Source organism: Semicossyphus pulcher, unplaced genomic scaffold (assembly GCF_022749685.1).
Source record: "Semicossyphus pulcher isolate SPU_LCO1_2020_fin unplaced genomic scaffold, fSemPul1.0.p SCAF_11, whole genome shotgun sequence".
Classification (NCBI taxonomy): Eukaryota; Metazoa; Chordata; class Actinopteri; order Labriformes; family Labridae; genus Semicossyphus; species Semicossyphus pulcher.
In genome coordinates, this window is record NW_027211615.1 from 1,913,647 (window position 1) to 1,926,787 (window position 13,141).

General features: G+C 41.6%; 1 protein-coding gene across 2 annotated transcripts; it reads right to left on the reverse strand.

The window, feature by feature from the left end:
- Positions 1-354: 354 nt before the first annotated feature.
- On the reverse strand, positions 355-12,380 carry LOC138611037 (zinc finger protein 665-like). 2 transcript variants are annotated; one of them, XM_069683931.1, is made up of 3 exons: positions 12,245-12,380; positions 2,561-3,105; positions 355-2,470 (listed from the first exon to the last, which is right to left on the reverse strand). In XM_069683931.1, the coding sequence occupies exons 1-3, from the start codon at positions 12,378-12,380 to the stop codon at positions 842-844; spliced, it is 2,310 nt and encodes a 769-aa protein (XP_069540032.1). In that variant the 3' UTR covers positions 355-841. The 2 variants fall into 2 exon arrangements, with proteins under 2 accessions (XP_069540032.1, XP_069540022.1); XM_069683921.1 differs by having other exon boundaries at positions 355-3,105.
- Between the last annotated feature and the right edge of the window lie 761 nt (positions 12,381-13,141).

Consider the following 13,141-nt stretch of genomic DNA (forward strand, 5'->3'; position numbering starts at 1 on the left):
CCTGCTGCAGACCTAGCACAGTCAGATATGGTTGAGGTTGATTTCACTGAAAACTTTTAACCCTTAATGAGCGTCCTGCAGTCTAAAATCTCCACAACACCTGAATATATTTGTCTTCCATTTATCTTGTATCAGAAAAAATACCAACACAAAGAATTAAAAGCAGTTAGTAGTAGCATTCACTTTTTTATTGTTTCATATTAACTGGTTTAGAGCAAAGCAATGGCATCTTGTTTAGTTACAAACATAAACTAATTTATTCATGAAAAAACAACAAACATATGGTATCAAGGAGTACGCCAGTCGATGCACTGATCCGATAACCTGATAACAATTTATTAACCCCCCCCCAACAAAAAAACAACTGGTTTCAGGATAATTATTGTGTGACGATATCAAATACTACCAACAGTCCTATTTAAACCCTGTATCAGCCATTATTCAAGACCAGGAATCACAATTAATATCAGGAAGGAAAAATTGGAGGCCAACATTGTAAACCAAACTAATCTTCTGTCACAAACTCTGCAATTTGTGTAAATCTTTTACTCATAATACAACAATCAAATGGTTTCTCTCCTGTGTGAGTAATACTAGTTGAATGTATGACCACACTCTGAGCAGCTGAGTGGTTTCTCACCACTATTACATCTCATATCACCGCCAGGAACCTGCCTGGTGTTTTCTGCTCTCCTTCCAATAATCATCACTGTCAAATCTTTAGTCTTGACCTCAGCCTCTGGTGGCAAATGTCTCTCTGGATTGGAGGTCAAAGGTCAAAGGTCAGAATTCTACTGGGAAGTTCTCAAGTTCATAGTTGTCAGGAATGCAGCATAACATATCACGAGTCTAGTCTCGAGCTGAAGGATTTCTCTGCTGTGTGAACCAACATGTGTTCATTTAGATGTCCTTTGCGTTTAAATCTTTTACTGCAAACAGAGCAACAGAAGGGTTTCTCTCCTGTGTGATTTCTCATGTGCGTGTTAAGATGCCCTTTTTGGTAAAATCTTTTACTGCACTCCGAGCAGCTGAAGGGTTTCTCTCCTGTGTGAATTCTCATGTGGGAGGTCAGAGTTCTTTTAATGGCAAATTTTTTAAAGCACAAAGAGCAACTAAATGGTTTCTCTCCTGTGTGAACCAACATGTGTTCCTTCAAGCTCACTTTCTGGTTAAATATTTTACTGCAAAGAGAGCAGCGGAAGGGTTTCTCTCCTGTGTGAATTCTCATGTGTATGGTCAGAGTTCCTTGACAGTTAAACCTTTTACCACACTCAGAGCAGCTGAAGGGTTTCTCTCCTGTGTGAATTCTCATGTGTCTGGTCAAAAGCCATGTGACTTTGAATGTTTTACCACACTCAGAGCAGCTATTTGATTTCCTATCATTCACTGGTCTCTCATCTTTAAAGCAAAGGTCCTCAGTCTCTGGTTGTAAATGTCTCTCTGGATCTGAGTTCGTGGCTGGTTCTGCTCCTCCACAGTCCTCTCCATCAGCTCCTGTTTCTGCCTCTGTTGGCTCATTAGTTTGGTTTTGATGAAGAGCTAAAACCTGACCGCATACACCCTTGTGTCTTGTTAATTGAGTGGGCCAAGAGAATCTTTCACCACACTCAGAGCAACTGAAGGGTTTCTCCCCTCTGTGATGTGCCTTGTGAAGTGTCAGATGAGGCTTTTGGGTAAATCTTTTACCACACTCAGAGCAGCTATATGATTTCTTCTCAGTATTTGTTCTGTCATGTTTACTGTTTTCCACAGAGCTTAAACCTGAATGATGTTCTCCTGCCTCCTTCTGATCATCATCACTGTCCTCAATCTTGACTTCAATCTCTGGTTGTAAATATATCTCTGGATCTGAGTTTGTGGCTGGTTCTGCTCCTCCACAGTCCTCTCCATCATCTCCTGTTTCTGCCTCTCTTTTCTTTATAATTTGATTTTGATGAAGCTCATAAGCCAGACCGCAAATACACTTGTGTCTTGTTGACCGAGAGGGCCAAGAGAATCTTTCACCACAATCAGAGCAGCTAAAGATTTTCTCTCCTCCATGATGTACCATGTGAAGTGTCAGACTAGAGTTTCGTTTAAATCTTTTACTGCAAACAGAGCAGCTGAAGGGTTTCTCTCCTGTGTGAATTCTCATGTGTGTGGACAGATGCCCTTTTTGGTTAAATGTTTTACTGCATATAGAGCAGCTGAAGGGTTTCTCTCCTGTGTGAATTCTCATGTGTGAGCTCAGATGACTTATATGGTTAAATGCTTTGGTGCAAAACGAGCAGCTGAAGGGTTTCTCTCCTGTGTGAATTCTCATGTGCGATCTCAGATGACTTGTATGGTTAAATGTTTTATTGCAAACTGAGCAGCTAAAGGGTTTCTCTCCTGTGTGAATTCTCATATGTGAGCTCAGATGACTTGTATGGTTAAATGTTTTATTGCAAACTGAGCAGCTAAAGGGTTTCTCTCCTGTGTGAATTCTCATGTGTGACCTCAGATGACTTACACAGTAAAATGTTTTACTGCAAACAGAGCAGCTGCAGGGTTTCTCTCTCTTCTCTGTGTGAATTCTCATGTGTTGGATCATATTCCCTTTCTCTTTAAATGTTTTTCCACACTCAGGGCAGCTATTTGATTTCTCATCATTCTTTGGTCTCTTGTCTTTAAAGTTTTCCACAGAGTTTAAACCTGACTGATGTTCTCTGGTTTCCTTCCAATCATCATCACTGTCTTCAGTCTCAGGTTCAGAAGAGTCTTCAGTCTTGACCTCAGTTTCAGGTTGTAAATGTCTCTCTGGATCTGAGTTCCTGGCTGGTTCTGCTCCTCCACAGTCCTCTCCATCAGCTCCTGTTTCCATCTGTTCAGTTTGTCTCTGATGGAGCTGTGAGGACTGAGGTTTCTCTTCATCATCTTCACTCTTCACAGTGACAATAGTGAAGGGGAACTTGGTGGTATAAGCCTCCTCCAGTCCTTGAAGCTGCTCTCCCTCCTGACTGATCCAGAGTTCCTCCTGTTCTTCTTTAATGTGGGGGGGCTCAGTGTCCTCCTGGTTCAGACTGGGACTCCACTCCTGCTGATCAGGGGGAAGCTCTACTTTACTCAACAACAGCTGCTGGACGTCTGCAAGACACAGTAAACAATATATAAACCGATGAGGATCACATGATGCACGGAGACGACAAGAAGTAGTTTTTTTCTCTCCCTACTGTATTGACTTTAAATCAATATCTCACTGTGTTTCATGCCAGTTAACTTAAATCCAAAGTAACCACGACTCGATAATGTCAATGTAAAACTTCTTCACTTCATGTGGGTCGACTAAGAGGAAAGACTGTCTAAAGAGAGCAGGAATGTCCACTGCTAACGTAGTGCTTGCTAGCCAAGATCACGAGCATGCTGACTCCGATGATGCAGCACTAGAGGCTTAGCTTAGCCAATGAAGAAGAAACGTCACATTGTGTTTAAATTACCTTGTAATCGTGTGTTTTTCTGTCAGAACGGACACTAATCTATTGCTAATTAGCTGAAATTCGCTGGGAGAGACTCTGGAGTATATCATAATGTTATGGAGTTTTTGAATATTTCGTGCCATTAGTCAGAGACGGACTAAAGTGAATATTTTATTTATTCACAACAGAAACTTCAGCAATATCTGATGAAAATTGCCTTGTACAAGAAAACAAGATATTACCCAGGGGGCAAACCCCCCCCCTTTTTGGAAATCAGACATCAATCAATCAAATTTCAATCAAATTTTATTTGTATAGCGCCAAATCATAACCAGAGTTATCTCGAGACACTTTACAGAAAGAGCAGGTCTAGACCGACTCTTTGTTATGTTATTTAAAGAGAGGCCCAACATGAATCACCATGAGTAGCACTTAGCAATTCGGCACATTGGCAGAAAAACTTCCTTTTAACAGGCAGAAACCTCGAGCAGAACCAGACTCATGTTGAACAGCCATCTGCCTCGACTGGATGGGCCGAAAATGGGACAGAAGGAGATGGAGGATAGAGACAGGCAAAGAGAGCAACAACAACATATGTTCTTGTTACAACAACAACAACAACAGACACATTCTTATGTTTACAATGCCAATAATAGTGGTAGACTAGGGTGAAGATTAGCAAAATAAATAAATAAATAAATTAAATTGAAATGAAATGACATGAAATGCTATAAAAGGTTGTGAACCAGAAATGATATCTAGTACCTTCAATGATCACAACCTGGGTGGACAACCTGGTCAACTAGCTACTGGGTAGCTACAGGGTGTGTTCAAACATTGCAACTCCTATTGCAAAAAAGCAGCAATTACGCTGGCGTGATCAGATTCCATCATTCTCTTTCTGATTGAATATCTCTGCGATAGTTCATACTAAAAACAAACTGAAACCTGTCGAAAGAGCAGAAAATAAGCTTTCTGATGATGCCTTGGTTAAGAATGTTCCGAATATAGCTACTAGATGGCACTGTGCCTTTTTTTCAAAGTGAGATCTATTTCAAGCAATGCACTTGTGGCCTTCTGGATTGGTTGCTGTGTTGAAAATGGGTAAATATACATAAAATATTATTTCTGTATAAAATATGAAAGGATTTACATTAATGTGATTGTACAGAACGGCAATATGTATGTTTGCGTCAATGCAAACCTGACTTTATTCGATGTTCACAGATGTTCCAGCAAGTGAGTGGACTGTAAGTTAGCTAGCTCTGTTACTGTAAGCTAACATTCTGAAAGAAAATGTAAGTCCCTTGTACTGTATTGTTCATTTTACCAATATATATTTTTGTTATCATTTGATTGAGAGTACACACACTGGAGCACACAGGTCTGTTAGTATTTGTTTTATAAAGAACGTGTCGCTCCAACTGTGCTCTCTACTTTGTAGTCTGAACCAAGAGTGATACAAGTAGGAGGGGGTTTTGTTTTATTATCAGCAAATAGACTTAAAAGTCTCAAATAATAAAAAGCATATAATTGTTTATATGTATGTTTATATGTATAAAACAAAAATATATCGCAATGTATATTGTATGTACGTTTCCAATATTGCGCAGCCCTAATTCTGTTCTATTCTATTGTTTTCATGTTCTCCCGTTCTGTCCAAAATTGATGTGCCGGTCCTATATGAGGCACCTTTATATTTTTTGCTGCCTTTTTTGTATCAGGTGAGTGCAATAAACATTTACACAGAAAAACAAATCGTGAGAGAATTGTGATCTCAATTCTAAGCAAGAAAATGGTGATTCTCATTTTATCCAAAATCGGTCACCCCTATGTCACAACACATCCTACATGTGTCTCTGGGGTACCAACACCTATGGGCATAGCCACTGCCTAGTACTTCAATCAGATATGTAGTAAATCACAAAATATGCTGAACAACAGGCTGGGGCTTGGGATCAGTTTTGAATGTCTGCAGCGTCAGCTGACAGCACAGAGTGGGAAGGTCATGCAGCAGGTTGAAACCGATGGCGTTTACGTCCCAGAGACCATGACAAAAAACAGCAAGATTCCCCATGTGTTTGCTATGGACAATATGGACTGGAGGAAGAAGGCACTAGAGGGTGGGAGTTTCAATGTCACCACTGCAATTATAATCTAAAACCAAGAGATCGCGAGGGTCCAGGAGGGTGCCAGATTCCCGACTTCCACTTCTGACAGAAGAAAGACTCCCTCTGATGTTGCTGACACACCTGCTCCCATGTGTCACATCTCAGCTAAACACAGGCAGAGGTCCATGTCACTTGAGCACACTGGGAACCTAGAGTCTGGCGACTTCCTCAGATGGTAGGGCTGAAGACCTGTTGCTTTTGTGGCGGCTAGCGAGAATGCTTACAACTTCACAGTTGTTGGATGCTTATCCAGATGCAGAAGCAGGACTGCCTGGCCTTACTGCCTTCTCTGCAGACCTCCAGCCACACAGACAGGCCAGCATCTTCCTCACGTCCTAGCATCTGCAACTGATCCTGCTGTCCTGAAAGAAGAGATGAACGGATGCAGGTGCAGAGGATCTTCTTGTTGCAGATGGTCTGTGTCAGGAAGGGACCACCAAGAAGATGTTTGGTGAGAGGGCCGACTACTACCAAACCTACCTCAGGATCCTCAGTAAGGCCATGTGGCAAGCATTTGAGGCATGGGCAGCAGACAGAGAAACAAAACAGTCACAGGTACAAAATGTCGTGAAGATGTTGTTTGAGACAGACATCCCTGGCATCCCTGCCACTCAGAAGTTGGAGATCATCCAAATGTCACGTCCACAGTTCTCAGTCCTACGAGGCAGATGTTGCTTTTTCAGGAATCATTGAATGAGCAACCAACAGCAGTTTTCTGGTCAATCTTCCTGGATCCTCCACAGGTTTATCTACTACCAGCAGGAAGGTAACTGGGTAGGACATTTCTGTGAATCAGCACGAATGCTACCCTACCTCACAGCAGCATGCCACTACAAATATGGGCATCAGTGTTAGCCTCTGTCTATGGCCAGGATGAAGAAACTGCCAGAAACATCCCCAGAGGTACATGAAGCCCTGATGGAAGGTGTGTTTGTTGGGAGGAGAGAAGATGTCAACCACAGTTGTGTCTCTCCTGACATGCTTCTGGAGCATACGTATGCCAAGTAGGCAGGGGGCCGGATAGCATTACACACAACCCTGCTGCCCGGATGAAGTGGGTTTACACAACACCACTCACTGCAGATATCTCTACAGAGCTCAAGTCTATGCTGCACCTCCATTCCTCCAGCCCACACCATGAATCTGGTTGGAGTCGTGTCACCAGGGATGCAGAGATGGTAGTCAAGGTCATGGCAGCAGTAGAGACCAACCCATTCACAACAGCCACACCATCCCTGATTAACATATAAACTGGACAGTGTGCAGATTACACAATCAAGGACAACCTGATGAGCATGAAAGTACTTGGTCTGAAGGCACTGTCTGAGTCGCTGTCCAGTAATCACAAGACAAGTATTCTAGTACAAGCTTAAAACCTTCCACACACAATACACGAAACCAAAGAAGTCTGGGGGTAAAACTTCTGCACCTGGCAAGAGCAATGAAGTTACTGGCCTTCTGTGCATGACACAGAGAGCATTGCCAGTGTGGAGAACTCAACATTGTTGACTTCAAAAGCAACCAGGAGTGCAGTGACTTTGGCACATCCCTCTTCCAGGAAGACGGCAGTATGAGAACTGGTACCAAGGCAAGCCTAGTGAAGATCCTGAAAGAAGAGACAAAAGTGACCAGCATACCTGATCTGCCTCAAGATGATAAAAAGACAGCAGTAGTCATTGATGCTTTGTGCGCCATACGTCACTGGTCTTTTCACAAAGGTTAAAGATTTGGAACCATCGCTGAGCAATACAAAAACCTGCTGCTGAATGATGTGCCTGCTGGTACTGAGATCATACACTTCTGTTGTGACAGGTACAGTGAACCCAGCCTTAAGTCAGCTGAGCAGGAACAGAGATATGCCCGATCAAAACCAGCCAAAGTATATGAAGTCAGTGAGCAGTACACAGCTGCTAATGCAAAAGAGTTTTTTGCAGTGTCAGAAGGTTTGCTTTGTTTGCTGAGCTTCCTCTGTAAAGAATGGTGTGAGAATGAGCAACTGGAGCCTGCTCTTGGCCCAACTCATCTCTACCTGGGTGGTGGATTCAAAGAAGAGACGAAGAGCATGGTGAACAGCCCAGAATGCGTACCTGCCTATACATAAATGGTTGTGGCACTGGGACCTTCACGGTGTTGTGCCATGCCCTTTGTCCAAAGTCTGGGTGGTAGAGATACCAGTAGTTATCCATATTTCACTGGAAAGAAGGCATGGATCAAGAGCAGCATGAGTCTGGACATACCTGCACAGGTTGGTGAGAACTCGCCGATGCCATAACAGATGACCTTCTCAACCAGGCACGAGACCTCACCATAGCTGTGTACATACCCATAGCTGATCACTTTGAGTATTCTGATCTGGGCAAACTGAGAGCATACAAGTTCCTGAACAGATCAACACTCTTAAAACTACTACCTCCAAAAGAAAACACATTTTTGCTCTGGCAACCCTCATTGATAAGAACGCACACATCGCGAAGCCAGAAATTCCCTCATGCACAGAATTTGGATGGTCTCTGGAAAATGAAAATGTAGTTCAGTTTCCATCTTCACAGCCAGCCTGGCCTGTGTCAATGAACAAGACAATCTTATGTGGATGTGTCAAAGGCTGCCAGAAAAACTGTTCCTGTGCAAAGAAGGCTGTTCCATGCTACGTAGGGTGCTGTTGCCAGGGACTGGCAACCAAATGCCGCAGCTAACACACACTGCCACACTTGAGAGCAGCGACAGCACCAGTGACTCAGAAAATGACTATAAAGCAACAACTTACAAAATAACTGATGTGACAATTAACTACCATGAATACCAAAATTGGTTGTAACATTGGACATGTATATTCAGTGTAGGAAGATGCAGAAGAGTAAGCTCATCCAGAAGCTCTCCCTGAAATCTGTAGATCTGCAAGGACCCTATATTACTCTCATCAACATGGGCATTATCTGGAAGATGGTGACTCCATCAGCAGAAGATCAGCAGACGCAAGATGGCCCCCCATTCAAGTGTTTGGACTACGTCCATAAGGTGTCATCCATTATGCCTGCACGCCATGGTGATGCTGACCGTATCATCTGTGTGAATGACCTGTACGAGGCAGCATTCTCAAAAAAAGATGGCTGTGATAATATCACGATACAGTGATTCTGCGATAATTGATAATTGATATTGCAAGACAATCACATAATGATACATCACAACATCTGATTAACTAAAGAATACTTCTAAAAGGTGAAGTGCAGAATTTATGTATCATTCACTGCAATTGGGTCAGTTTGTCAGATTTTGACAATAACTGAGATAAACAATGATGCGGTGACACCTGAATTTCCTCTCTGGCGATCAATTAAGAATTATCCCATATATATATATACAAATATACATACAAATATACATACAGTATATCATCATACTGGCCAGCCCTAATGCCTGCAGTGATTGATCCAACTGTACTTCTGTCAATGACGGATTTATTTTAGCGATGGAGAAATATAAAGTCAGCCTTCGGTTTGATAAATTAGAAAACTGAGTGCCATCTAGTAATTTTAAGACATTCACAGCCCTGTCCGGTTGGTTGAGAATGTGAATATATCTATTTTTTATAGTGTGCTAAGCGGACTGCTGTCTTTGAAGCGCGTCTGTGATCACTGCGGGTCACAGAGCGGTGGCGCTGCACCATGGGAGCAGGAGGAGCGCATGCTGCAGGAGTTCCTCCTGGTAAAGCGAGTGCTTGCATCCATTCAGTGAATGTTGCTAATTTCTGATCACTTCCCTGGGATCAATGTTGCCAGACTTCTAAACTTTGGCTGAAGTGGTGCTGGTAATTCAAGCAGAACGCGGGTTCAGCCTCAGAACGTGGGTTCAGCCTCAAAACATGAGACCTTGTCTGTCCGAGGCAAAGACGCAAAACTGGAGCCCGACCGATACTGGATTTTCGGCCGATATATATATATTGTAGTTAAACTTACATTTGCATGAGATACAAAATTCAAATAAAAGTGTTTCTGTAGCAGCTTAAATAGCACTATAATAAAATATCAAAATAAATAGACATGAGTATAACACAAAAACACACAAAAGGAGGAACAAAAATGATGTTCTTGTTTTTCCCACCTTCACACAGTGCTGCTGAAGATAAGTCACTAAACACAGACCAGCTCATCTGACAGACTGATACTGTTAATAATAGTAATAAAAGGCTTGTAAGCAGGATTTTCCATATTAAATATTCCCTATTAATCAACATCATAATCCAGGAGAAGTGTGAGCTGGTGTTTGTATCTGCAGAGGATCTGCCCTTTGTCTGTGTTTCTATTCTTATTATTCTGCTCTGTTTGGGGCATTTTGGACGATCTATGGACTGTCTATCACGGGGCAGAGGTCTGGAGCTCAGCCAACAGTCCACAGGTCGGGACTCGATCAACACGTAGCATCACGGTGACATGGCTGTCGCTCTGCTCTGCTCTCTGTCTGTCTGTAACACCGTAACATCGTAACTTTAACATCTTTATGAGGCGTGAAAGGGACTTCCCAAAACTTTGTGGTTGTACGGAGGTGTAGACGTGTAAGCTTGTTGTCTAGAGCGTAACCGCTGTGAAACTAGCAGACAATAAAGCTTAAAGCTCCTGTACCTTCGTTACTATTGAACTTTAAACTAACTGAGAGCACACTCTCGTCTCGTCTGCACTCGTATGCTTTCTTTTAGATGTCAGCAGGACTTATTTTTTTCCATGAAATGTCAGCAGAGGGGCTCCGTTACAATTTATTTATTTTCAGTTGAATACTGTTTGAAGTTCAAGAAAACACACTGTGAAAGACCCTTTATTTTATTAAGAAAAAAGTTAAATGGTTGCTGTTCCAAAGTCAATGACTAATCATTTTCAATAAACGTGATCTCAATTATTGACCAGAATAATTGTGATTATGGTTTTTGTCATAATCGAGCAGCCCTAGTTTACAGATTAATACACCGTTTCTCTTCGTAAGGATTTTCCTAGTTTGAGATTTATATCCCCCTTGTCCTTTTTGCACTACACAGGAGAGACCCCCTTCCCGTTGTCAAAAAAAGTAACAAAGCAAATTTCAAGCACGCTACTTTTTACTTTTACTTGAGTACATTTTTAGACTGGTAATTTTACTTGTACTCAAGTAGGTTTCTGTCTGTAAAAAGTCTTGTGTTGGAGCCAGTTTGCAGATATGCAGAAGATACAGTCCTGTATGTATCTGGTAGAACCACTTTGTCAGTTTCCACAAAACTTTCAAATCATTTACAGTCCATAGCAGCTTGGTTTGAGAGCTCATGTCTCACACTTAATATCAAGAAAACTGTGTCTGTTTGCTTTTCTTCCAAAGCTCGGTCCTCATCTGAAGCCAATGACTTAAACCTGAAGATTAATGGACAATGTATTGAGCAGGCTCCAGCAGTAAAATATCTCGGCCTTGTATCAGATTCCCACCTAAAATTTGATAAGCATGTGAAAACGGTGAGCAGAATCGCAAAAGCAAACTTACACACATTCAGGCTTATCAGAGACTGTCTACCATTCTGCTAATAGTTTTATGCATTCTATGATTTTTTCACATGTAAGTTATTGAGTCACCTCCTGGTCACAAGCAGCATCTTCAACACTCAAGTCTCTGATGATGAAATATAATAAAGCCATAAAGATTTTAGACAGGAAATCGATAAGATCACATCACTGTGATGTTCTAAAAAAATGTAATATGTTAAGTTTTGATAATTTTATTAAATTTGATCATCTAAAACTCGTCCATAAGTGCTTACATCATCAGGCCCCTCAGGTGCCCAGTGACCTTGTGGTGTGGTTATCACTTGGACGAAGCGCTTTTTCCGTTCAGGGGATCAATATGTGGAATGCCTCACCTGCAGAGCTTTTGAAGAGGGCTCTGTCTTGTAGTCATGTATGATTTTGTGCTCCCTGTTTTACATTAAGTTTTATTGGAGGAGTGTATTTTGTATCCTGTATTGTTTTATCTGTCTTATTGCTATTGAGTCTGTTTTGTACGATCTCTTGTGTATTTGTTGTTGATTTAATGTATTTTAAAGGCCCATCTAGGGACGGGCACCGCAAATTAGCCAAGGCTATACATGCTGTAGTGTGTGGCATCGCTTTACTTGCTTCATACTTGTCCCTATACAAATAAACATTAAATAAATAAATAAAAGGAAGCTTTTCTGCCACAAATTTTGCTTAATACTGCTCATCGTTATCGTTTATATTGTCATGTTTGTTACTTTTTTATTGCCACCTGTACTTTTTGTCTATTTTAATTACTTGAGTACTTTATTTAATTTGCCTGTTTTGTGAGCTGCTGTAATGAGTAAATGTCCCCTGTGGGGGATCACTAAAGCTTATCTTATGTTATCTTATGATGGATTCATGTTGGATCTCTCTTTAAATAACATAACAAAGAGTACGGTCTAGACCTGCTCTGTTTGTATAGTGTCTTGAGATAACCTCGGTTATGATTTGGCGCTATGAAGTGTCTTCAAGTCCAGTAAACAAAGTATTTTCTTAGCAGGAGCTAGCTGCGGCTACCACGCTCTGTGCGTCTATGAACGTTAGCTAAAGGCTCGGCTCCCTGAAACATTAGCAGAAAACACGTTTCCAGCAGTGAAAGAAAACCAACCTGAATCCAGCCGTTTTCTTTGGCGGTGGAGCTCCTCTTCGTATCCGGATGTTGTTGTTTGTCCTGCCTCGTCTCTGATAACCGCAGCGAGCAGCCGTCGACTGACAAAATCTTTATGATCCTGAAACCCGGACATTTTCCACACATCCAAGAGTCAAAGAAGGAAAAGACGCTCAACTCAACGCTGACGTTTTTTCTACGGTTACTCTGCTGCTGTAGCACGCTAGCACATCAATACATGCTAACTGTGCTCTGCCGAAGAGAGCCTTCGAGACCCGGAAACAAAAACTTCTTCTTCTTCTTCTTCTTCTCTCGGTTTAATGGCGGATCGCAAACAACGTTGAGGTGCATACCGCCACCTACTGTACAAGCGTGTGCACCATCATGTCAAACTACTCCCTTCTATTCTTCCCATTAAACCTAAATGAAGTGCTTTACAATAGATAGTAAATAAAAAGGAATAGATAAAAACAATAAAAAACACAATAAAAACAATAAAAGCAATAAAATACAATAAAATACAATACAATAAAATAAAATAAAAATAACAGTAAAAGTGTCACCACACTACTGGGTATTAAAAGCCATCCTAAATAAATAGGTTTTCAGTGTAGATTTGAAGAGGCCCAGGTCAGAAATAAGACGCATTTTGGCGGGGAGCTTATTCCAGAGCCTGGGAGCAGCAACAGAAAAGGCTTGGTCACCCCAGTGTTTGTATTTTGACCTGGGCACTTCCAACAGAAGTTGGTTAGACGACCTCAAAGCTCTACCAGGCTCACGAACGGTTAAAAGCTCAGATAAATAAGATGGAGCAAGGCCATTAAGAGCTTTAAAGACAAACATTAAAAGTTTAAAATCAATTCTATAAACGTGTCATTTAAGAAAGTAAAGAGTGCC